We start from the raw sequence: 25,088 nt of genomic DNA, 5'->3' as shown, positions 1-25,088 counted from the left end.
GGTGGTGGTGGAGAACTGTAGTGATATGGTGGGGGAGGTGATTTCTTTGGTGGTGGAGGAGAGCTATAGTAGTATGGAGGATTTCTTTGGTGGTGGAGGAGAGCTATAGTAGTATGGAGGAGGTGGTGACTTAATAGGTGGTGGTGGAGAACTGTAATAGTACGGGGGAGGAGGTGATTTAGTAGGTGGTGGTGGCGGCTTGTAATAATAAGGTGGGGGTGGTGATGGTGATGGTGGAGGAGGAGATTTGTAATAGTATGGTTATATATAAGGTTCTGCCGACACTACATTTGCAACAACCAATATGGCCAGTGCCACTAATATTTGTGGCAAATATTGACGACCCTTGGCAGGGCAGCCGCCGCCATGAAGCCTCATCTTGCTGGAAAATTACACCACCTAGCCTTCCAAATGTGGCTAGTTAGTGGAAGAAGAAAGGAGATAACCTTTAGTTTTTCAGTTGAGAAGTAATGCCTTTAGAGGATTGACTGGCCTATGTATTTATAGTAAAGCACCTTGAGAAGTAGTTTTTAGTAAAGAGCTCTCTAAAGGAGCAATTCAATTGCTCTGATTGATAATCAAAGTGTGAAAAAATATTAATAGTTCTTATTTATTAAAGTCCATCTCTGTATCACTTTGAATATTTCCACATTATCTTAACAGTTGTTTCTACAAGTTTTCATCTTATTTATTAAAGTCCATCTCTGTATCACTTTGAATATTTCCACATTATCTTTTCAACAAGTAGTTTGTTATCTGCTATGAGAACACACAACACATGAATGTGCACACAAAAACACATGCCATGTAATGGCTTAAGGGAAAGAAAGTGCTATTTTTTAATATTTCCACTCTCTTGCCATTTTGTTTTCAATAGCCAGGGTGTAGGCTGATAAGCATATCTCTGTATCACCCTACAAAACCTAAAAGATTCATAATTTCCAAACCACAACTAGTGCACATATTCTGTGATATTGAATTATGTAGTGTTCTACAGTTACAAATAATTATTTAGCCAAATTAATTAACTATCTCTTCCCCTGCTTTACTTGCTTGTTGATCTGTAGCGGGTCAGGATATATATATTCTATGTCTTGGGCTCGAGCTAGCTTGTAAAAAACAGGCCTGATGTTGATGGAGTTTATTACTGGTAAATGCTAAGGTGCGTCACTATGAGATGACTTTATGGCGAAGAAAATAACCACAGTAATCGAATTGGCTGAATCTCGTACCAACTATTTACCAGATTCCCTATGCAACATGCTCAACATATTCCAAACCTAAGTGTAATACCTTTGTACTTTTCTGAATCCCCCTATTAGGATCCTTGATTCCGCCACTGATGATGACATGCATGATTAAAATGTTCAATTTATTAACGAATAGATGAATTGTTTTCTTTTTTGGAACACTAGTTGGTCGGTGCAAGAACCTTGATAACTTAAAAAGCACAAATAATCCTTTTATGATATTTAAAAATAAGTTTGACAATTTTTCTCTATTCTAGTTTCTTTTTATTATTTACTTCAGAAGCATCAGTTCATGAAATGAGTTATTAAAAATTATTTTCTGTCATTTTCGATCAGTACCCCAGAAGATTATAAAATAGGTTGTTTGTTGAGACTTGGCATGCACTACTACTAATTCAAAAAGTACAAATCCGTGTATTCAGTTTTCTTTATTTTCTTTCAAGTTTAAGTTATGTGTAGTAACATTTTGTGTGTATGTATATATTAACATCATAAAGTTACATCGATTTATAACAAGTATTCCACTCTTCATAACAAGTCTAATATAAGTGAATTTGAAAGATTGAGTAAACTTGCTATATTGATAAAAAAAGTTGTTTGTTTGATCGTCATTGAATTGAAATCCTTTTTGTATTACACATTTGCATAATCATCGTTGTTTGAATAAGAACCATGAAGTCTCAGAGTTAAAATATCAGTGGAGGCGGAAATAGTGGGGATTTCTCTTTTTTCAAATTTTGGTGGATAGAGTTATACGATATCAGTATTGGTAGGAGGTAGCAAATACCTTGTAAAATTAATCGAGGTGCGTGCAAGTTGATCTAATGTTAATATATTCAGTTGACTTTGCATCCGTACTATTACTTCTCTTTGTAGTACTGCAAAGTACTTTGGAAGAATTTCTTTTCAATTTTAGTTACTTCTTCCACGTCTTTTATCTTCTTTTATTTCGTTAATCAATTGTTAATTCTGATCAACTAAAGAAAGAATATTAGACGTGGTCTGTTCAACTTTTCAGACGTATAATAATATTTTACGCATTTTAAAAATATAAAAAGAATTGAAAATTTTGACCTTTGTGACATTTATGTAAAAGATTTCAATTAAAACATTTTTTTCTCTTTAATTTTAGAAGGTACATACTAAAATTGAATTTTAACTTCTATACTCTTTAACTGCTAGGTTACCTAATAGATAACTACATGTTGCGTGTTGTATCAAATTAAGATACATGCTCCACCTTGTGCAGGTCTTGTCAATTCCTTTGGGTTTCAGTCTTGCAATATACTCTTTGGGTGAGAATTTCATGAGTTAGTTGGCATCCTTGACTTGCTTAGATCAAAGGTAAACACTCATCGTTTTGACATGGACTACTAGGGTATTCAATCCTGTTCTAATTTTGTAGCCACATTCAAAAAAAAAAAAAGGAATGGAAAATGGTTTTTCTTCCCTTGTACTGTATGTTGAGTTGTTTTAAAATATTGGTAAGAAGTACCCCAGTGCATTGTGGAAACACAGAGGTATGTTTTACTTATATATATCTTGAACTACTTCTACATAAAAACTATATTAAAGATCTTAAAATAATTGTAGGTATTTTCATTTCCAATTTGTTTAAATATATTTGGAGAAGACTAATTTAATTTATTTGTAACATGTGTACAGGTAAAAAAACGGAAAAAAAGAAGTGACTATAATGCAATTGATCTTCTTATTGATTTGTGCACAAAGTACACGAAGGTATTACAAGGAAAATATACAATAATTAATAGGAATGAATAAAAAGGGAACAATATCCTCAATACAAATATAAATTACAAAGAAATAGGAAGCATCAAAGCTTATTAGATACGTTCATGTGAACGCACTAAGAGAACAATGTGCAAGAAGGCCAAAAGAGAAGTAGAAGCCAACTGATCTATACAATGAAAATTCAATCGTTCAATTGAAAAATTGAATATCTTATTCCATAAATTAATTGCTTTGTACCATTGAGGTTTGAATCTATTCCTCAAGAAGCCATCATTTATTTTGTGTTTCAAACTAAAATCTGAAAGAAACAACCAAATAGAAGATTAGAGCCTTAATTCAAAGAAAAGAAGTAGAAAAATGAAAATTTTACAATGTAAACAACTACTCACTTGATTGATTGTGGAGAATGACTGCACTCTTAAAATTTTTTAGTAGTGGACCGGAGGTGGTGGTGAAGCGTAAATGTACACCGGTGGAGGAGGTGATTTCACTGGTGAAGGAGGTGAGCTGTAGTAATAGGGAGGAGGAGGAGACTTTACTGGAGGAGGAGGCGACTTGTAGTAGTAGGGTGGAGGTGGTGATGGCGATGGTGGGGGAGGAGACTTGTAGTAGTAAGGTGGTGGAGGAGATGGCGATGGTGGAGGAGGCGATTTGTAGTAGTAGGGAAGGGGTGGTGAAGGTGATGGTGGTGGAGGAGACTTGTAGTAGTAAGGTGGTGGAGGAGATGGCGATGGTGGAGGAGGCGATTTGTAGTAGTAGGGAAGGGGTGGTGAAGGTGATGGTGGTGGAGGAGACTTGTAGTAGTAAGGTGGTGGAGGAGATGGCGATGGTGGAGGAGGCGATTTGTAGTAGTAGGGAGGGGGTGGTGAAGGTGATGGTGGGGGAGGAGACTTGTAGTAATATGGTGGAGGGGGAGATGGCGATGGAGGTGGAGGAGACTTGTAGTAGTACGGAGGTGGAGGAGATGGTGATGGTGGTGGAGGAGACTTGTAGTAGTAGGGTGGTGGTGGTGATGGAGATGGTGGAGGAGGAGACTTGTAGTAATAAGGTGGTGGGGGTGATGGCGATGGTGGTGGTGGAGACTTGTAATAGTATGGTGGAGGAGGAGATGGCGATGGTGGTGGAGGAGACTTGTAGTAGTAAGGAGGTGGGGGAGAAGGTGATGGTGGTGGTGGTGATTTATAATAGTATACCGGTGCAGGTTTTGGTGATGGTGGTGGAGGGGACTTATAATAGTAAGGAGGTGGGGGAGAAGGTGATGGTGGTGGTGGTGATTTATAATAGTATACAGGTGCAGGTTTTGGTGATGGTGGAGGTGGAGATTTGTAATAGTAAGGCGGTGGAGGTGATGGTGACGGGGGTGGTGGAGATTTATAATAGTATATCGGTGCAGGTTTTGGTGATGGTGGAGGTGGAGATTTATAATAATAATGTGGTGGAGACTTAGTTGGTGGTGGTGGAGATTTGTAATAGTAAGCAGGTGGTGGTGGAGACTTATAAACGTATGTTGGGGTTGGGGGAGGTGGTGACTTGTACGCATACTTCGGTGATGGAGGAGGTGGTGACTTGTAAACATAAGTCGGTGATGGAGGTGGAGGAAATTTATAATAGTATGGAGCAGGGGTAGGCTTGGGCTTTTTGCATTCTGCATAAGGTGTCTTAGAGCCATAAGCAAATGGTTTTGCATAGAGGACAACTTCATATTTATTCTTTGACTTCACTTTGAGGTTAGCTCCCTTAATTCCCCAATGAAGGTCCGTAGGAATGCTACACTTTGAATCCTTTGGAGCATTGTGGAGTTTAGCCTTGCAAGCCTTTGCTCCATATTTGCTATATTCAAATCCTTCAACTGTGATGCTAAATTTTCCATTGATCTTAGTGGTGCCATAACTCACAATTTCCTTGTCACCAGCCTTGCAAGTCACTTCAACAACAGCACCTAATTCATGTAAAAAATAATACATTAATCAATTCATAATTTAAAATAAAGTAAACAATTTCATCACATGATCAAAATTTATTTTTCTAAAAAGGGAAATGAATTGCATGTTATTGTAGCAACTTGTGTGCCAATATCGACTTTTGTCTGCCAATGTGAATAAATTAATGCTTCTACAGTTCTATTTCCAAGCAAGAACTAACTACTTTCATTTTCAATATATTTTATTCTATTGTCACAATTATATTTATAATAGTTGTTGCATTATAAAACTTCTTGGCCTTTTAAAATTTTAATTGTAACTTCACATTTTGAAAACAGAAGTGGATCAAAGATCTAAATTAAAATACACACATTTATATATGAATTTTGAAAAGAGCATAATGAACAAAGCAACAAAGAAGAAAATATATATAGTTGAATAAATTCTTAATGATAAACTAATAGAAAATAAAGTATACGAGTTTAGTATAAACTATAAAGACTATGGTACCTTTCAAGTGTTTCTTGCCGTGGGACATCTCTGGGTGCTTCCAATTATGGCACCTAAAACAATAGACTTTTCCGATAACTTTGACTACAAATTGATGATGTGGAGGATAGTAATGAGTTGGTGGTGGTGGTGAAGTATAGTAGTATGGTGGGGGAGAAGACTTCTTTGGTGGTGGTGGTGGAGACTTGTAGTAATATGGAGTTGGAGGTGACTTAACTGGTGGTGGTGGGGAAGTGTAGTGATATGGTGGAGGAGGTGATTTCTTGGGTGGCGGCGGCGAGGAGTAGTAGTATGGAGGAGGTGGTGACTTAACAGGTGGTGGTGGAGAAGTGTAATGATAGGGTGGGGGAGATGATTTCTTCGGTGGTGGTGGTGAGTAGTAGTAATATGGTGGAGGAGAAGGTGAAGGAGGTGGTGAAGATTTATAATAGTATGGTGGAGGAGGTGAAGGAGAAGGTGGCGGTGGAGACTTATAATAATATGGTGGGGGTGTTGATGGTGAAGGAGGTGGTGGAGATTTGTAATAGTATGGTGGTGGAGGTGACGGTGACGGTGGAGGTGGCGACTTGTAGTAATATGGAGGTGGTGGTGAAGGTGATGGTGGGGGAGGAGACTTGTAGTAGTATGGAGGTGGTGGTGAAGGTGATGGAGGTGGGGGAGACTTATAATAATATGGTGGTGGTGGAGATGGTGATGGAGGTGGTGGAGACTTGTAATAATATGGTGGTGGTGGAGATGGTGATGGAGGTGGTGGAGACTTATACACATAGGGTGGTGGTGGAGACGGTGAGGGAGGTGGTGGAGACGTATACACATATGGAGGAGGTGGTGATGGCGAAGGAGGTGGAGGTGACTTATAAACATATGGAGGCGGCGGAGAAGGTGAGGGAGGAGGAGGTGACTTATAAACATATGGAGGTGGGGGAGAAGGTGATGGAGGAGGTGGAGATTTGTACACATAAGGTGGTGGTGGAGACGGAGAAGGAGGTGGTGGTGATTTGTACTCATACATTGGAGGTGGTGGAGAAGTGTATACATAAGGGTCTGCCGACACTACATTAGCAATGGCCAATATGGCCAATGCCACTAAGATTTGTGGCAAATACTGACGACCCTTGGCAGGGCCGCCACTGTTAAGCCTCATTTCGCCGGAAAATTACACCACTTAGCCTCCCAAATGTGGTTAGCTAGTTAGGGGAAGAAGAAAGGAGACAACTTTTAGTTTTTCCGTTGTGAAGTGATGCCTTTTGTGGTTTTATTGGCCTATGTATTTATAGTAAAATTTCTTGATAAAAATAGTTGTTAGTAAAGTGCTGTCTAAAGGACCAATTCAATTGCTCTGATTGATAATCAAAGTGTAAAAAAACATTAACAACTCTTTTAACAGCTGGATCTACAAGTTTTTCATCTCATTTATCAAAGTCCATCTTTGTATCACTTTGAATATTTCCACATTATCTTTATAACAAGTAGTTTGTTACCTGCTACATAGAAAATGAGAAACAACATATGAATGTGCAAAGATATTGATTGATAATTTTTTATATTTCCACTCTCTTGACATTTTTTTAGTTTGGTTACCCTTTACATGTTGCCACATGGAAGCATCTTATGAACAGTGAGATCATACAATTATTTGGTCTTTTTGTCTGTTTCCTTGTTATTTCTATTTTCTTAGCAGCCCTAATTTGTAGTGTGGTTGACTTTGGAAATATACGGCTCCGAAATTTAAATTTTATGAGTTCTAAATGTTAGTACTTATATATATATAACATATACTCGGAGGGTGAGTGCAAAACGAATGACTTTAAAGCAGATTTTATTGCATTAGATAGTGTTGTCAAATTTATTCTAATCCCATGAAGTTTTTACTTGTTTATTTAAGTTGATAAAATAAATTATCTATTCCATCTGACTTGTTGCAGGTTCGAATCCCCGGCAATCTGTTGTCATATTGAGATTTTAATTTTTTGTAGAGAAGCTCGTATTCTTAGCGTTTAATGTGAGCAAAAATTATTAGGTTTAGCTGCACTCATAGCTAATATATTGTGCATCCACCCCTAATTCTGAATCCCCCTATTAGGATCTTTGATTCCGCCACTAATCACATGCATGGTTAAAATATTCAATTTATTAGCGAATAGATGAATTATTTTCTTTTTTGGAACACTAGTTGGTCGGTGCAAGAACCTTGATAACTTGAAAGCACAAATAACCCTTTTTATTATGATGGATAAATGCCTTATAAATTATATGTATGTTGATTGTTGATGGCTTCAAATTATTTGTTGCCTACTAGATATGGTGGTCTAGAAACTTTGAACACCAACATTTTCTTTGACATCAAATTATTTTGCCAAGTCCGAGTGTATTTTATGATATTATTTAAAAATAAGTTTGAGTAAACTTGCTATATCGATAAAAAAAATTGTTATTTTGATCGTCATAGAATTGAAATTCCTTTTTGTAATACATATTTGCATAATTATCGGTGTTTGAATGAGAACCATGAGGTCTGATAGTTAAAATAGTGATGGTTTTTCTCTTTTTTTCAACTTTTGGTGGATAGAGTAATACAATAACAGTATTGATAGAAGGTATCAAGTATTTCGTGAAATTAGTCGAAATACGTAGATGTAAATTAATATATTCAGTTGACTTTGCATCCGTACTATTACTTCTCTTTGTAGTACTGCTGCAAAGTACTTTGGAAGAATCCACGTCTTTTGTCTTCTTTTATTTCTTTTATTAATTCTGATCAACTCAAGAAAGAATATTAGACTTGGTCTTTTCTACTTTTCAGACATATAATAATATTTTACATATTTTAAAAATATAAAAAGAATTGAAAATTTTGACCTTTGTGACATTTATGTAAAAGATTTCAATTAAAACATTTTTTCCTTTTTAATTTGAGAAGGCACATACTAAAATTGAATTTAACTTCTCTACTCTTTAACTACTATGTTGCCTAATAAATAACTACATGTTGGGTGTTGTATTAAATTAAGATAAATGCTCTACCTTGTGCAGGGTCTTTGTCAATTCCTTTGGGTTTCAGTTTTGCGATGTACTTTGGGCGAGTATTTCATGATTTAGCTGGCCTCCTTGACTTTACTTGGGTTTGATGCAGTTGAGTCAAGGGTCTTTCGAAAATAGCTTCTCTAGCTCCACACGAGATAGTGATAAGGTCTGCGTAACTCTACTTTTTCCAGACTCCACTTAGTGAAGATTTCACTGAGTATATTGTTATTGTAGCCGGCCTCCTTAACTTACATAGATCAAGGATAAACACTCATCGTTTTGACATAGAACACTAGTGTATTCAATCCTGTTATAATTCTATTGCCACATTCAAAAAAAAAAGAAAGGAAAATGGGTTTTATTCCCTTTTTTAAATTTTCGTAAGAAGTAACCCAGTGCATTGTGGAAACACACAGGTGTGTTTTACTTATGCATATCTTGAACTACTTCTACACAAAAACTATATTAAAGATCTTAAAATAAGTGTAGGTATTTTCATTCCAATTTGAATATATATATATTTGGAGAAGACTAATTTAGTCTGTTTGTAACATGTGTACAGAGGTAACAGACAGAAAAATAGAAGTGAATATAATGAAATTGATCTTCTTATTGATTTGGGCACAAAGTACACGAAGGTATTACAAAAACATACAATAATTAATAGGAATGAATAAAAAGAGGACAATATCCTCAATACAAATATAAATTATATAAAAAAAAAAACTCTAGGAAGCATCAACGCTTAGATACGTTCATGTGAACGCACTAAGAGAACAATGTGCAAGAAGACCAAAAGAGAAGTAGAAGCCAACTGATCTATACCATGAAAATTCAATCCTTCAATTGAAAAATTGAATATCTTATTCCATAAATTAATTGCTTTGTACCATTGAGGTTTGAATCTATTCCTCAAGAAGCCATCATTTATTTTGTGTTTCAAACTAAAATCTGAAAGAAACAACCAAATAGAAGATTAGAGACTTAATTCAAAGAAAAGAAGTAGAAAAATGAAAAATTTACAATGTAAACAACTACTCACTTGATTGATTGTGGAGAATGACTGCACTCTTAAAATTTCTTAGTAGTGGACCGGAGGTGGTGGTGAAGCGTAAATGTACACCGGTGGAGGAGGTGATTTCACTGGTGGAGGAGGTGAGCTGTAGTAATAGGGAGGAGGAGGAGACTTTACTGGAGGAGGAGGCGACTTGTAGTAGTAGGGTGGGGGTGGTGACGGTGATGGTGGGGGAGGAGACTTGTAGTAGTAAGGTGGTGGAGGAGATGGCGATGGTGGAGGAGGGGATTTGTAGTAGTAGGGAGGGGGTGGTGAAGGTGATGGTGGTGGAGGAGACTTGTAGTAGTAAGGTGGTGGAGGAGACGGTGATGGTGGTGGAGGAGACTTGTAGTAGTAGGGTGGTGGAGGAGATGGCGATGGAGGTGGTGGTGACTTGTAGTAATATGGTGGAGGGGGAGATGGCGATGGAGGTGGAGGAGACTTGTAGTAGTACGGAGGTGGAGGAGATGGTGATGGTGGTGGAGGAGACTTGTAGTAGTAGGGTGGTGGTGGTGATGGAGATGGTGGAGGAGGAGACTTGTAGTAATAAGGTGGTGGGGGTGATGGCGATGGTGGTGGTGGAGACTTGTAATAGTATGGTGGAGGAGGAGATGGCGATGGTGGTGGAGGAGACTTGTAGTAGTAAGGAGGTGGGGGAGAAGGTGATGGTGGTGGTGGTGATTTATAATAGTATACCGGTGCAGGTTTTGGTGATGGTGGTGGAGGGGACTTATAGTAGTAAGGAGGTGGGGGAGAAGGTGATGGTGGTGGTGGTGATTTATAATAGTATACAGGTGCAGGTTTTGGTGATGGTGGAGGTGGAGATTTGTAATAGTAAGGCGGTGGAGGTGATGGTGACGGGGGTGGTGGAGATTTATAATAGTATATCGGTGCAGGTTTTGGTGATGGTGGAGGTGGAGATTTATAATAATAATGTGGTGGAGACTTAGTTGGTGGTGGTGGAGATTTGTAATAGTAAGCAGGTGGTGGTGGAGACTTATAAACGTATGTTGGGGTTGGGGGAGGTGGTGACTTGTACGCATACTTCGGTGATGGAGGAGGTGGTGACTTGTAAACATAAGTCGGTGATGGAGGTGGAGGAGATTTATAATAGTATGGAGCAGGGGTAGGCTTGGGCTTTTTGCATTCTGCATAAGGTGTCTTAGAGCCATAAGCAAATGGTTTTGCATAGAGGACAACTTCATATTTATTCTTTGACTTCACTTTGAGGTTAGCTCCCTTAATTCCCCAATGAAGGTCCGTAGGAATGCTACACTTTGAATCCTTTGGAGCATTGTGGAGTTTAGCCTTGCAAGCCTTTGCTCCATATTTGCTATATTCAAATCCTTCAACTGTGATGCTAAATTTTCCATTGATCTTAGTGGTGCCATAACTCACAATTTCCTTGTCACCAGCCTTGCAAGTCACTTCAACAACAGCACCTAATTCATGTAAAAAATAATACATTAATCAATTCATAATTTAAAATAAAGTAAACAATTTCATCACATGATCAAAATTTATTTTTCTAAAAAGGGAAATGAATTGCATGTTATTGTAGCAACTTGTGTGCCAATATCGACTTTTGTCTGCCAATGTGAATAAATTAATGCTTCTACAGTTCTATTTCCAAGCAAGAACTAACTACTTTCATTTTCAATATATTTTATTCTATTGTCACAATTATATTTATAATAGTTGTTGCATTATAAAACTTCTTGGCCTTTTAAAATTTTAATTGTAACTTCACATTTTGAAAACAGAAGTGGATCAAAGATCTAAATTAAAATACACACATTTATATATGAATTTTGAAAAGAGCATAATGAACAAAGCAACAAAGAAGAAAATATATATAGTTGAATAAATTCTTAATGATAAACTAATAGAAAATAAAGTATACGAGTTTAGTATAAACTATAAAGACTATGGTACCTTTCAAGTGTTTCTTGCCGTGGGACATCTCTGGGTGCTTCCAATTATGGCACCTAAAACAATAGACTTTTCCGATAACTTTGACTACAAATTGATGATGTGGAGGATAGTAATGAGTTGGTGGTGGTGGTGAAGTATAGTAGTATGGTGGGGGAGAAGACTTCTTTGGTGGTGGTGGTGGAGACTTGTAGTAATATGGAGTTGGAGGTGACTTAACTGGTGGTGGTGGGGAAGTGTAGTGATATGGTGGAGGAGGTGATTTCTTGGGTGGCGGCGGCGAGGAGTAGTAGTATGGAGGAGGTGGTGACTTAACAGGTGGTGGTGGAGAAGTGTAATGATAGGGTGGGGGAGATGATTTCTTCGGTGGTGGTGGTGAGTAGTAGTAATATGGTGGAGGAGAAGGTGAAGGAGGTGGTGAAGATTTATAATAGTATGGTGGAGGAGGTGAAGGAGAAGGTGGCGGTGGAGACTTATAATAATATGGTGGGGGTGTTGATGGTGAAGGAGGTGGTGGAGATTTGTAATAGTATGGTGGTGGAGGTGACGGTGACGGTGGAGGTGGCGACTTGTAGTAATATGGAGGTGGTGGTGAAGGTGATGGTGGGGGAGGAGACTTGTAGTAGTATGGAGGTGGTGGTGAAGGTGATGGAGGTGGGGGAGACTTATAATAATATGGTGGTGGTGGAGATGGTGATGGAGGTGGTGGAGACTTGTAATAATATGGTGGTGGTGGAGATGGTGATGGAGGTGGTGGAGACTTATACACATAGGGTGGTGGTGGAGACGGTGAGGGAGGTGGTGGAGACGTATACACATATGGAGGAGGTGGTGATGGCGAAGGAGGTGGAGGTGACTTATAAACATATGGAGGCGGCGGAGAAGGTGAGGGAGGAGGAGGTGACTTATAAACATATGGAGGTGGGGGAGAAGGTGATGGAGGAGGTGGAGATTTGTACACATAAGGTGGTGGTGGAGACGGAGAAGGAGGTGGTGGTGATTTGTACTCATACATTGGAGGTGGTGGAGAAGTGTATACATAAGGGTCTGCCGACACTACATTAGCAATGGCCAATATGGCCAATGCCACTAAGATTTGTGGCAAATACTGACGACCCTTGGCAGGGCCGCCACTGTTAAGCCTCATTTCGCCGGAAAATTACACCACTTAGCCTCCCAAATGTGGTTAGCTAGTTAGGGGAAGAAGAAAGGAGACAACTTTTAGTTTTTCCGTTGTGAAGTGATGCCTTTTGTGGTTTTATTGGCCTATGTATTTATAGTAAAATTTCTTGATAAAAATAGTTGTTAGTAAAGTGCTGTCTAAAGGACCAATTCAATTGCTCTGATTGATAATCAAAGTGTAAAAAAACATTAACAACTCTTTTAACAGCTGGATCTACAAGTTTTTCATCTCATTTATCAAAGTCCATCTTTGTATCACTTTGAATATTTCCACATTATCTTTATAACAAGTAGTTTGTTACCTGCTACATAGAAAATGAGAAACAACATATGAATGTGCAAAGATATTGATTGATAATTTTTTATATTTCCACTCTCTTGACATTTTTTTAGTTTGGTTACCCTTTACATGTTGCCACATGGAAGCATCTTATGAACAGTGAGATCATACAATTATTTGGTCTTTTTGTCTGTTTCCTTGTTATTTCTATTTTCTTAGCAGCCCTAATTTGTAGTGTGGTTGACTTTGGAAATATACGGCTCCGAAATTTAAATTTTATGAGTTCTAAATGTTAGTACTTATATATATATAACATATACTCGGAGGGTGAGTGCAAAACGAATGACTTTAAAGCAGATTTTATTGCATTAGATAGTGTTGTCAAATTTATTCTAATCCCATGAAGTTTTTACTTGTTTATTTAAGTTGATAAAATAAATTATCTATTCCATCTGACTTGTTGCAGGTTCGAATCCCCGGCAATCTGTTGTCATATTGAGATTTTAATTTTTTGTAGAGAAGCTCGTATTCTTAGCGTTTAATGTGAGCAAAAATTATTAGGTTTAGCTGCACTCATAGCTAATATATTGTGCATCCACCCCTAATTCTGAATCCCCCTATTAGGATCTTTGATTCCGCCACTAATCACATGCATGGTTAAAATATTCAATTTATTAGCGAATAGATGAATTATTTTCTTTTTTGGAACACTAGTTGGTCGGTGCAAGAACCTTGATAACTTGAAAGCACAAATAACCCTTTTTATTATGATGGATAAATGCCTTATAAATTATATGTATGTTGATTGTTGATGGCTTCAAATTATTTGTTGCCTACTAGATATGGTGGTCTAGAAACTTTGAACACCAACATTTTCTTTGACATCAAATTATTTTGCCAAGTCCGAGTGTATTTTATGATATTATTTAAAAATAAGTTTGAGTAAACTTGCTATATCGATAAAAAAAATTGTTATTTTGATCGTCATAGAATTGAAATTCCTTTTTGTAATACATATTTGCATAATTATCGGTGTTTGAATGAGAACCATGAGGTCTGATAGTTAAAATAGTGATGGTTTTTCTCTTTTTTTCAACTTTTGGTGGATAGAGTAATACAATAACAGTATTGATAGAAGGTATCAAGTATTTCGTGAAATTAGTCGAAATACGTAGATGTAAATTAATATATTCAGTTGACTTTGCATCCGTACTATTACTTCTCTTTGTAGTACTGCTGCAAAGTACTTTGGAAGAATCCACGTCTTTTGTCTTCTTTTATTTCTTTTATTAATTCTGATCAACTCAAGAAAGAATATTAGACTTGGTCTTTTCTACTTTTCAGACATATAATAATATTTTACATATTTTAAAAATATAAAAAGAATTGAAAATTTTGACCTTTGTGACATTTATGTAAAAGATTTCAATTAAAACATTTTTTCCTTTTTAATTTGAGAAGGCACATACTAAAATTGAATTTAACTTCTCTACTCTTTAACTACTATGTTGCCTAATAAATAACTACATGTTGGGTGTTGTATTAAATTAAGATAAATGCTCTACCTTGTGCAGGGTCTTTGTCAATTCCTTTGGGTTTCAGTTTTGCGATGTACTTTGGGCGAGTATTTCATGATTTAGCTGGCCTCCTTGACTTTACTTGGGTTTGATGCAGTTGAGTCAAGGGTCTTTCGAAAATAGCTTCTCTAGCTCCACACGAGATAGTGATAAGGTCTGCGTAACTCTACTTTTTCCAGACTCCACTTAGTGAAGATTTCACTGAGTATATTGTTATTGTAGCCGGCCTCCTTAACTTACATAGATCAAGGATAAACACTCATCGTTTTGACATAGAACACTAGTGTATTCAATCCTGTTATAATTCTATTGCCACATTCAAAAAAAAAAGAAAGGAAAATGGGTTTTATTCCCTTTTTTAAATTTTCGTAAGAAGTAACCCAGTGCATTGTGGAAACACACAGGTGTGTTTTACTTATGCATATCTTGAACTACTTCTACACAAAAACTATATTAAAGATCTTAAAATAAGTGTAGGTATTTTCATTCCAATTTGAATATATATATATTTGGAGAAGACTAATTTAGTCTGTTTGTAACATGTGTACAGAGGTAACAGACAGAAAAATAGAAGTGAATATAATGAAATTGATCTTCTTATTGATTTGGGCACAAAGTACACGAAGGTATTACAAAAACATACAATAATTAATAGGAATGAATAAAAAGAGGACAATATCCTCAATACAAATATAAATTATAAAAAAAAAAAAACTCTAGGAAGCATCAACGCTTAGATACGTTCATGTGAACGCACTAAGAGAACAATGTGCAAGAAGACCAAAAGAGAAGTAGAAGCCAACTGATCTATACCATGAAAATTCAATCCTTCAATTGAAAAATTGAATATCTTATTCCATAAATTAATTGCTTTGTACCATTGAGGTTTGAATCTATTCCTCAAGAAGCCATCATTTATTTTGTGTTTCAAACTAAAATCTGAAAGAAACAACCAAATAGAAGATTAGAGACTTAATTCAAAGAAAAGAAGTAGAAAAATGAAAAATTTACAATGTAAACAACTACTCACTTGATTGATTGTGGAGAATGACTGCACTCTTAAAATTTCTTAGTAGTGGACCGGAGGTGGTGGTGAAGCGTAAATGTACACCGGTGGAGGAGGTGATTTCACTGGTGGAGGAGGTGAGCTGTAGTAATAGGGAGGAGGAGGAGACTTTACTGGAGGAGGAGGCGACTTGTAGTAGTAGGGTGGGGGTGGTGACGGTGATGGTGGGGGAGGAGACTTGTAGTAGTAAGGTGGTGGAGGAGATGGCGATGGTGGAGGAGGGGATTTGTAGTAGTAGGGAGGGGGTGGTGAAGGTGATGGTGGTGGAGGAGACTTGTAGTAGTAAGGTGGTGGAGGAGACGGTGATGGTGGTGGAGGAGACTTGTAGTAGTAGGGTGGTGGAGGAGATGGCGATGGAGGTGGTGGTGACTTGTAGTAATATGGTGGAGGGGGAGATGGCGATGGAGGTGGAGGAGACTTGTAGTAGTACGGAGGTGGAGGAGATGGTGATGGTGGTGGAGGAGACTTGTAGTAGTAGGGTGGTGGTGGTGATGGAGATGGTGGAGGAGGAGACTTGTAGTAATAAGGTGGTGGGGGTGATGGCGATGGTGGTGGTGGAGACTTGTAATAGTATGGTGGAGGAGGAGATGGCGATGGTGGTGGAGGAGACTTGTAGTAGTAAGGAGGTGGGGGAGAAGGTGATGGTGGTGGTGGTGATTTATAATAGTATACCGGTGCAGGTTTTGGTGATGGTGGTGGAGGGGACTTATAGTAGTAAGGAGGTGGGGGAGAAGGTGATGGTGGTGGTGGTGATTTATAATAGTATACAGGTGCAGGTTTTGGTGATGGTGGAGGTGGAGATTTGTAATAGTAAGGCGGTGGAGGTGATGGTGACGGGGGTGGTGGAGATTTATAATAGTATATCGGTGCAGGTTTTGGTGATGGTGGAGGTGGAGATTTATAATAATAATGTGGTGGAGACTTAGTTGGTGGTGGTGGAGATTTGTAATAGTAAGCAGGTGGTGGTGGAGACTTATAAACGTATGTTGGGGTTGGGGGAGGTGGTGACTTGTACGCATACTTCGGTGATGGAGGAGGTGGTGACTTGTAAACATAAGTCGGTGATGGAGGTGGAGGAGATTTATAATAGTATGGAGCAGGGGTAGGCTTGGGCTTTTTGCATTCTGCATAAGGTGTCTTAGAGCCATAAGCAAATGGTTTTGCATAGAGGACAACTTCATATTTATTCTTTGACTTCACTTTGAGGTTAGCTCCCTTAATTCCCCAATGAAGGTCCGTAGGAATGCTACACTTTGAATCCTTTGGAGCATTGTGGAGTTTAGCCTTGCAAGCCTTTGCTCCATATTTGCTATATTCAAATCCTTCAACTGTGATGCTAAATTTTCCATTGATCTTAGTGGTGCCATAACTCACAATTTCCTTGTCACCAGCCTTGCAAGTCACTTCAACAACAGCACCTAATTCATGTAAAAAATAATACATTAATCAATTCATAATTTAAAATAAAGTAAACAATTTCATCACATGATCAAAATTTATTTTTCTAAAAAGGGAAATGAATTGCATGTTATTGTAGCAACTTGTGTGCCAATATCGACTTTTGTCTGCCAATGTGAATAAATTAATGCTTCTACAGTTCTATTTCCAAGCAAGAACTAACTACTTTCATTTTCAATATATTTTATTCTATTGTCACAATTATATTTATAATAGTTGTTGCATTATAAAACTTCTTGGCCTTTTAAAATTTTAATTGTAACTTCACATTTTGAAAACAGAAGTGGATCAAAGATCTAAATTAAAATACACACATTTATATATGAATTTTGAAAAGAGCATAATGAACAAAGCAACAAAGAAGAAAATATATATAGTTGAATAAATTCTTAATGATAAACTAATAGAAAATAAAGTATACGAGTTTAGTATAAACTATAAAGACTATGGTACCTTTCAAGTGTTTCTTGCCGTGGGACATCTCTGGGTGCTTCCAATTATGGCACCTAAAACAATAGACTTTTCCGATAACTTTGACTACAAATTGATGATGTGGAGGATAGTAATGAGTTGGTGGTGGTGGTGAAGTATAGTAGTATGGTGGGGGAGAAGACTTCTTTGGTGGTGGTGGTGGAGACTTGTAGTAATATGGAGTTGGAGGTGACTTAACTGGTGGTGGTGGGGAAGTGTAGTGATATGGTGGAGGAGGTGATTTCTTGGGTGGCGGCGGCGAGGAGTAGTAGTATGGAGGAGGTGGTGACTTAACAGGTGGTGGTGGAGAAGTGTAATGATAGGGTGGGGGAGATGATTTCTTCGGTGGTGGTGGTGAGTAGTAGTAATATGGTGGAGGAGAAGGTGAAGGAGGTGGTGAAGATTTATAATAGTATGGTGGAGGAGGTGAAGGAGAAGGTGGCGGTGGAGACTTATAATAATATGGTGGGGGTGTTGATGGTGAAGGAGGTGGTGGAGATTTGTAATAGTATGGTGGTGGAGGTGACGGTGACGGTGGAGGTGGCGACTTGTAGTAATATGGAGGTGGTGGTGAAGGTGATGGTGGGGGAGGAGACTTGTAGTAGTATGGAGGTGGTGGTGAAGGTGATGGAGGTGGGGGAGACTTATAATAATATGGTGGTGGTGGAGATGGTGATGGAGGTGGTGGAGACTTGTAATAATATGGTGGTGGTGGAGATGGTGATGGAGGTGGTGGAGACTTATACACATAGGGTGGTGGTGGAGACGGTGAGGGAGGTGGTGGAGACGTATACACATATGGAGGAGGTGGTGATGGCGAAGGAGGTGGAGGTGACTTATAAACATATGGAGGCGGCGGAGAAGGTGAGGGAGGAGGAGGTGACTTATAAACATATGGAGGTGGGGGAGAAGGTGATGGAGGAGGTGGAGATTTGTACACATAAGGTGGTGGTGGAGACGGAGAAGGAGGTGGTGGTGATTTGTACTCATACATTGGAGGTGGTGGAGAAGTGTATACATAAGGGTCTGCCGACACTACATTAGCAATGGCCAATATGGCCAATGCCACTAAGATTTGTGGCAAATACTGACGACCCTTGGCAGGGCCGCCACTGTTAAGCCTCATTTCGCCGGAAAATTACACCACTTAGCCTCCCAAATGTGGTTAGCTAGTTAGGGGAAGAAGAAAGGAGACAACTTTTAGTTTTTCCGTTGTGAAGTGATGCCTTTTGTGGTTTTATTGGCCTATGTATTTATAGTAAAATTTCTTGATAAAAATAGTTGTTAGTAAAGTGCTGTCTAAAGGACCAATTCAATTGCTCTGATTGATAATCAAAGTGTAAAAAAACATTAACAACTCTTTTAACAGCTGGATCTACAAGTTTTTCATCTCATTTATCAAAGTCCATCTTTGTATCACTTTGAATATTTCCACATTATCTTTATAACAAGTAGTTTGTTACCTGCTACATAGAAAATGAGAAACAACATATGAATGTGCAAAGATATTGATTGATAATTTTTTATATTTCCACTCTCTTGACATTTTTTTAGTTTGGTTACCCTTTACATGTTGCCACATGGAAGCATCTTATGAACAGTGAGATCATACAATTATTTGGTCTTTTTGTCTGTTTCCTTGTTATTTCTATTTTCTTAGCAGCCCTAATTTGTAGTGTGGTTGACTTTGGAAATATACGGCTCCGAAATTTAAATTTTATGAGTTCTAAATGTTAGTACTTATATATATATAACATATACTCGGAGGGTGAGTGCAAAACGAATGACTTTAAAGCAGATTTTATTGCATTAGATAGTGTTGTCAAATTTATTCTAATCCCATGAAGTTTTTACTTGTTTATTTAAGTTGATAAAATAAATTATCTATTCCATCTGACTTGTTGCAGGTTCGAATCCCCGGCAATCTGTTGTCATATTGAGATTTTAATTTTTTGTAGAGAAGCTCGTATTCTTAGCGTTTAATGTGAGCAAAAATTATTAGGTTTAGCTGCACTCATAGCTAATATATTGTGCATCCACCCCTAATTCTGAATCCCCCTATTAGGATCTTTGATTCCGCCACTAATCACATGCATGGTTAAAATATTCAATTTATTAGCGAATAGATGAATTATTTTCTTTTTTGGAACACTAGTTGGTCGGTGCAAGAACCTTGATAACTTGAAAGCACAAATAACCCTTTTTATTATGATGGATAAATGCCTTATAAATTATATGTATGTTGATTGTTGATGGCTTCAAATTATTTGTTGCCTACTAGATATGGTGGTCTAGAAACTTTGAACACCAACATTTTCTTTGACATCAAATTATTTTGCCAAGTCCGAGTGTATTTTATGATATTATTTAAAAATAAGTTTGAGTAAACTTGCTATATCGATAAAAAAAATTGTTATTTTGATCGTCATAGAATTGAAATTCCTTTTTGTAATACATATTTGCATAATTATCGGTGTTTGAATGAGAACCATGAGGTCTGATAGTTAAAATAGTGATGGTTTTTCTCTTTTTTTCAACTTTTGGTGGATAGAGTAATACAATAACAGTATTGATAGAAGGTATCAAGTATTTCGTGAAATTAGTCGAAATACGTAGATGTAAATTAATATATTCAGTTGACTTTGCATCCGTACTATTACTTCTCTTTGTAGTACTGCTGCAAAGTACTTTGGAAGAATCCACGTCTTTTGTCTTCTTTTATTTCTTTTATTAATTCTGATCAACTCAAGAAAGAATATTAGACTTGGTCTTTTCTACTTTTCAGACATATAATAATATTTTACATATTTTAAAAATATAAAAAGAATTGAAAATTTTGACCTTTGTGACATTTATGTAAAAGATTTCAATTAAAACATTTTTTCCTTTTTAATTTGAGAAGGCACATACTAAAATTGAATTTAACTTCTCTACTCTTTAACTACTATGTTGCCTAATAAATAACTACATGTTGGGTGTTGTATTAAATTAAGATAAATGCTCTACCTTGTGCAGGGTCTTTGTCAATTCCTTTGGGTTTCAGTTTTGCGATGTACTTTGGGCGAGTATTTCATGATTTAGCTGGCCTCCTTGACTTTACTTGGGTTTGATGCAGTTGAGTCAAGGGTCTTTCGAAAATAGCTTCTCTAGCTCCACACGAGATAGTGATAAGGTCTGCGTAACTCTACTTTTTCCAGACTCCACTTAGTGAAGATTTCACTGAGTATATTGTTATTGTAGCCGGCCTCCTTAACTTACATAGATCAAGGATAAACACTCATCGTTTTGACATAGAACACTAGTGTATTCAATCCTGTTATAATTCTATTGCCACATTCAAAAAAAAAAGAAAGGAAAATGGGTTTTATTCCCTTTTTTAAATTTTCGTAAGAAGTAACCCAGTGCATTGTGGAAACACACAGGTGTGTTTTACTTATGCATATCTTGAACTACTTCTACACAAAAACTATATTAAAGATCTTAAAATAAGTGTAGGTATTTTCATTCCAATTTGAATATATATATATTTGGAGAAGACTAATTTAGTCTGTTTGTAACATGTGTACAGAGGTAACAGACAGAAAAATAGAAGTGAATATAATGAAATTGATCTTCTTATTGATTTGGGCACAAAGTACACGAAGGTATTACAAAAACATACAATAATTAATAGGAATGAATAAAAAGAGGACAATATCCTCAATACAAATATAAATTATATAAAAAAAAAAACTCTAGGAAGCATCAACGCTTAGATACGTTCATGTGAACGCACTAAGAGAACAATGTGCAAGAAGACCAAAAGAGAAGTAGAAGCCAACTGATCTATACCATGAAAATTCAATCCTTCAATTGAAAAATTGAATATCTTATTCCATAAATTAATTGCTTTGTACCATTGAGGTTTGAATCTATTCCTCAAGAAGCCATCATTTATTTTGTGTTTCAAACTAAAATCTGAAAGAAACAACCAAATAGAAGATTAGAGACTTAATTCAAAGAAAAGAAGTAGAAAAATGAAAAATTTACAATGTAAACAACTACTCACTTGATTGATTGTGGAGAATGACTGCACTCTTAAAATTTCTTAGTAGTGGACCGGAGGTGGTGGTGAAGCGTAAATGTACACCGGTGGAGGAGGTGATTTCACTGGTGGAGGAGGTGAGCTGTAGTAATAGGGAGGAGGAGGAGACTTTACTGGAGGAGGAGGCGACTTGTAGTAGTAGGGTGGGGGTGGTGACGGTGATGGTGGGGGAGGAGACTTGTAGTAGTAAGGTGGTGGAGGAGATGGCGATGGTGGAGGAGGGGATTTGTAGTAGTAGGGAGGGGGTGGTGAAGGTGATGGTGGTGGAGGAGACTTGTAGTAGTAAGGTGGTGGAGGAGACGGTGATGGTGGTGGAGGAGACTTGTAGTAGTAGGGTGGTGGAGGAGATGGCGATGGAGGTGGTGGTGACTTGTAGTAATATGGTGGAGGGGGAGATGGCGATGGAGGTGGAGGAGACTTGTAGTAGTACGGAGGTGGAGGAGATGGTGATGGTGGTGGAGGAGACTTGTAGTAGTAGGGTGGTGGTGGTGATGGAGATGGTGGAGGAGGAGACTTGTAGTAATAAGGTGGTGGGGGTGATGGCGATGGTGGTGGTGGAGACTTGTAATAGTATGGTGGAGGAGGAGATGGCGATGGTGGTGGAGGAGACTTGTAGTAGTAAGGAGGTGGGGGAGAAGGTGATGGTGGTGGTGGTGATTTATAATAGTATACCGGTGCAGGTTTTGGTGATGGTGGTGGAGGGGACTTATAGTAGTAAGGAGGTGGGGGAGAAGGTGATGGTGGTGGTGGTGATTTATAATAGTATACAGGTGCAGGTTTTGGTGATGGTGGAGGTGGAGATTTGTAATAGTAAGGCGGTGGAGGTGATGGTGACGGGGGTGGTGGAGATTTATAATAGTATATCGGTGCAGGTTTTGGTGATGGTGGAGGTGGAGATTTATAATAATAATGTGGTGGAGACTTAGTTGGTGGTGGTGGAGATTTGTAATAGTAAGCAGGTGGTGGTGGAGACTTATAAACGTATGTTGGGGTTGGGGGAGGTGGTGACTTGTACGCATACTTCGGTGATGGAGGAGGTGGTGACTTGTAAACATAAGTCGGTGATGGAGGTGGAGGAGATTTATAATAGTATGGAGCAGGGGTAGGCTTGGGCTTTTTGCATTCTGCATAAGGTGTCTTAGAGCCATAAGCAAATGGTTTTGCATAGAGGACAACTTCATATTTATTCTTTGACTTCACTTTGAGGTTAGCTCCCTTAATTCCCCAATGAAGGTCCGTAGGAATGCTACACTTTGAATCCTTTGGAGCATTGTGGAGTTTAGCCTTGCAAGCCTTTGCTCCATATTTGCTATATTCAAATCCTTCAACTGTGATGCTAAATTTTCCATTGATCTTAGTGGTGCCATAACTCACAATTTCCTTGTCACCAGCCTTGCAAGTCACTTCAACAACAGCACCTAATTCATGTAAAAAATAATACATTAATCAATTCATAATTTAAAATAAAGTAAACAATTTCATCACATGATCAAAATTTATTTTTCTAAAAAGGGAAATGAATTGCATGTTATTGTAGCAACTTGTGTGCCAATATCGACTTTTGTCTGCCAATGTGAATAAATTAATGCTTCTACAGTTCTATTTCCAAGCAAGAACTAACTACTTTCATTTTCAATATATTTTATTCTATTGTCACAATTATATTTATAATAGTTGTTGCATTATAAAACTTCTTGGCCTTTTAAAATTTTAATTGTAACTTCACATTTTGAAAACAGAAGTGGATCAAAGATCTAAATTAAAATACACACATTTATATATGAATTTTGAAAAGAGCATAATGAACAAAGCAACAAAGAAGAAAATATATATAGTTGAATAAATTCTTAATGATAAACTAATAGAAAATAAAGTATACGAGTTTAGTATAAACTATAAAGACTATGGTACCTTTCAAGTGTTTCTTGCCGTGGGACATCTCTGGGTGCTTCCAATTATGGCACCTAAAACAATAGACTTTTCCGATAACTTTGACTACAAATTGATGATGTGGAGGATAGTAATGAGTTGGTGGTGGTGGTGAAGTATAGTAGTATGGTGGGGGAGAAGACTTCTTTGGTGGTGGTGATGGAGACTTGTAGTAATATGGAGTTGGAGGTGACTTAACTGGTGGTGGTGGGGAAGTGTAGTGATATGGTGGAGGAGGTGATTTCTTGGGTGGTGGCGGCGAGGAGTAGTAGTATGGAGGAGGTGGTGACTTAACAGGTGGTGGTGGAGAAGTGTAATGATATGGTGGGGGAGGTGATTTCTTCGGTGGTGGTGGTGAGTAGTAGTAATATGGTGGAGGGGGAGACTTCACTGGTGGTGGTGGAGAACTGTAGTAGTACGGGGGAGGAGGTGATTTAGCAGGTGGTGGTGGAGATTTGTAGTAATAAGGTGGGGGTGGTGATGGAGATGGAGGAGGTGGCGACTTGTAGTAATAAGGTGGTGGAGGAGAAGGTGAAGGAGGCGGTGGAGATTTGTAGTAGTATGGTGGAGGAGGTGAAGGAGAAGGTGGCGGTGGAGACTTATAATAATATGGTGGGGGCGGTGATGGCGAAGGCGGTGGTGGAGATTTGTAATAGTATGGTGGTGGAGGTGACGGTGACGGTGGAGGTGGCGACTTGTAGTAATATGGAGGTGGTGGTGAAGGTGATGGTGGAGGAGGAGACTTGTAGTAGTATGGAGGTGGTGGTGAAGGTGATGGAGGTGGGGGAGACTTATAATAATATGGTGGTGGTGGAGATGGTGATGGAGGTGGTGGAGACTTGTAATAATATGGTGGTGGTGGAGATGGTGATGGAGGTGGTGGAGACGTATACACATATGGAGGAGGTGGTGATGACGAAGGAGGAGGAGGTGATTTATAAACATATGGAGGCGGCGGAGAAGGTGAGGGAGGAGGAGGTGACTTATAAACATATGGAGGTGGGGGAGAAGGTGATGGAGGAGGTGGAGATTTGTACACATAAGGTGGTGGTGGAGACGGAGAAGGAGGTGGTGGTGATTTGTACTCATACATTGGAGGTGGTGGAGAAGAGTATACATAAGGGTCTGCCGACACTACATTAGCAACGGCCAATATGGCCAATGCCACTAAGATTTGTGGTAAATACTGACGACCTTTGGCAGGGCCGCCACCGTTAAGCCTCATTTTGCCGAAAAATTACACCACCTAGCCTCCCCAATGTGGTTAGCTAGTTAGGGGATGAAGAAAGGAGACAACTTAAAGTTTTTCAGTTGAGAACTGATGCCTTTTGCGGATTCATTGGCCTATGTATTTATAGTAAAATTTCTTGATAAAAATAGTTGTTAGTAAAGTGCTGTCTAAAGGACCAATTCAATTGCTCTTATTGATAATCAAAGTGTAAAAAAACATTAACAACTCTTTTAACAGCTGGATCTACAAGTTGTTCATCTCATTTATCAAAGTCCATCTTTGTATCACTTTGAATATTTCCACATTATCTTTATAACAAGTAGTTTGTTACCTGCTACATAGAAAATGAGAAACAACATATGAATG

At 38.1% G+C, this 25,088-nt stretch overlaps 4 protein-coding genes across 4 annotated transcripts; all 4 read right to left on the bottom strand.

Annotated features, from left to right (window-relative positions):
• Positions 1 to 3,092: 3,092 nt before the first annotated feature.
• Positions 3,093 to 6,849, bottom strand: LOC129883268 (extensin-2-like). Its single transcript, XM_055957908.1, has 3 exons — positions 5,435 to 6,849; positions 3,392 to 4,941; positions 3,093 to 3,300 (listed from the first exon to the last, which is right to left on the bottom strand). Exons 1-2 carry the CDS (start codon positions 6,576 to 6,578, stop codon positions 3,431 to 3,433), a joined length of 2,655 nt encoding a protein of 884 aa, XP_055813883.1. The 5' UTR covers positions 6,579 to 6,849; the 3' UTR covers positions 3,093 to 3,300; positions 3,392 to 3,430.
• A 2,199-nt stretch (positions 6,850 to 9,048) lies between these two features.
• Positions 9,049 to 12,771, bottom strand: LOC129883264 (extensin-2-like). The gene is made up of 3 exons (XM_055957895.1): positions 11,448 to 12,771; positions 9,501 to 10,954; positions 9,049 to 9,409 (listed from the first exon to the last, which is right to left on the bottom strand). The coding sequence occupies exons 1-2, from the start codon at positions 12,589 to 12,591 to the stop codon at positions 9,540 to 9,542; spliced, it is 2,559 nt and encodes an 852-aa protein (XP_055813870.1). The 5' UTR covers positions 12,592 to 12,771; the 3' UTR covers positions 9,049 to 9,409; positions 9,501 to 9,539.
• Positions 12,772 to 15,063: 2,292 nt separating this feature from the next.
• LOC129883255 (extensin-2-like) lies at positions 15,064 to 18,784 on the bottom strand. Its single transcript, XM_055957882.1, has 3 exons — positions 17,461 to 18,784; positions 15,514 to 16,967; positions 15,064 to 15,422 (listed from the first exon to the last, which is right to left on the bottom strand). The coding sequence occupies exons 1-2, from the start codon at positions 18,602 to 18,604 to the stop codon at positions 15,553 to 15,555; spliced, it is 2,559 nt and encodes an 852-aa protein (XP_055813857.1). The 5' UTR covers positions 18,605 to 18,784; the 3' UTR covers positions 15,064 to 15,422; positions 15,514 to 15,552.
• Positions 18,785 to 21,074: 2,290 nt separating this feature from the next.
• Positions 21,075 to 24,781, bottom strand: LOC129895474 (extensin-2-like). Its single transcript, XM_055971200.1, has 3 exons — positions 23,474 to 24,781; positions 21,527 to 22,980; positions 21,075 to 21,435 (listed from the first exon to the last, which is right to left on the bottom strand). The coding sequence occupies exons 1-2, from the start codon at positions 24,714 to 24,716 to the stop codon at positions 21,566 to 21,568; spliced, it is 2,658 nt and encodes an 885-aa protein (XP_055827175.1). The 5' UTR covers positions 24,717 to 24,781; the 3' UTR covers positions 21,075 to 21,435; positions 21,527 to 21,565.
• Between the last annotated feature and the right edge of the window lie 307 nt (positions 24,782 to 25,088).

The sequence above is a fragment of the Solanum dulcamara genome, chromosome 1 (genome assembly GCF_947179165.1).
Source record: "Solanum dulcamara chromosome 1, daSolDulc1.2, whole genome shotgun sequence".
Lineage (NCBI taxonomy): Eukaryota > Viridiplantae > Streptophyta > Magnoliopsida > Solanales > Solanaceae > Solanum > Solanum dulcamara.
This window is presented reverse-complemented; position numbering and strand designations above follow the sequence as displayed.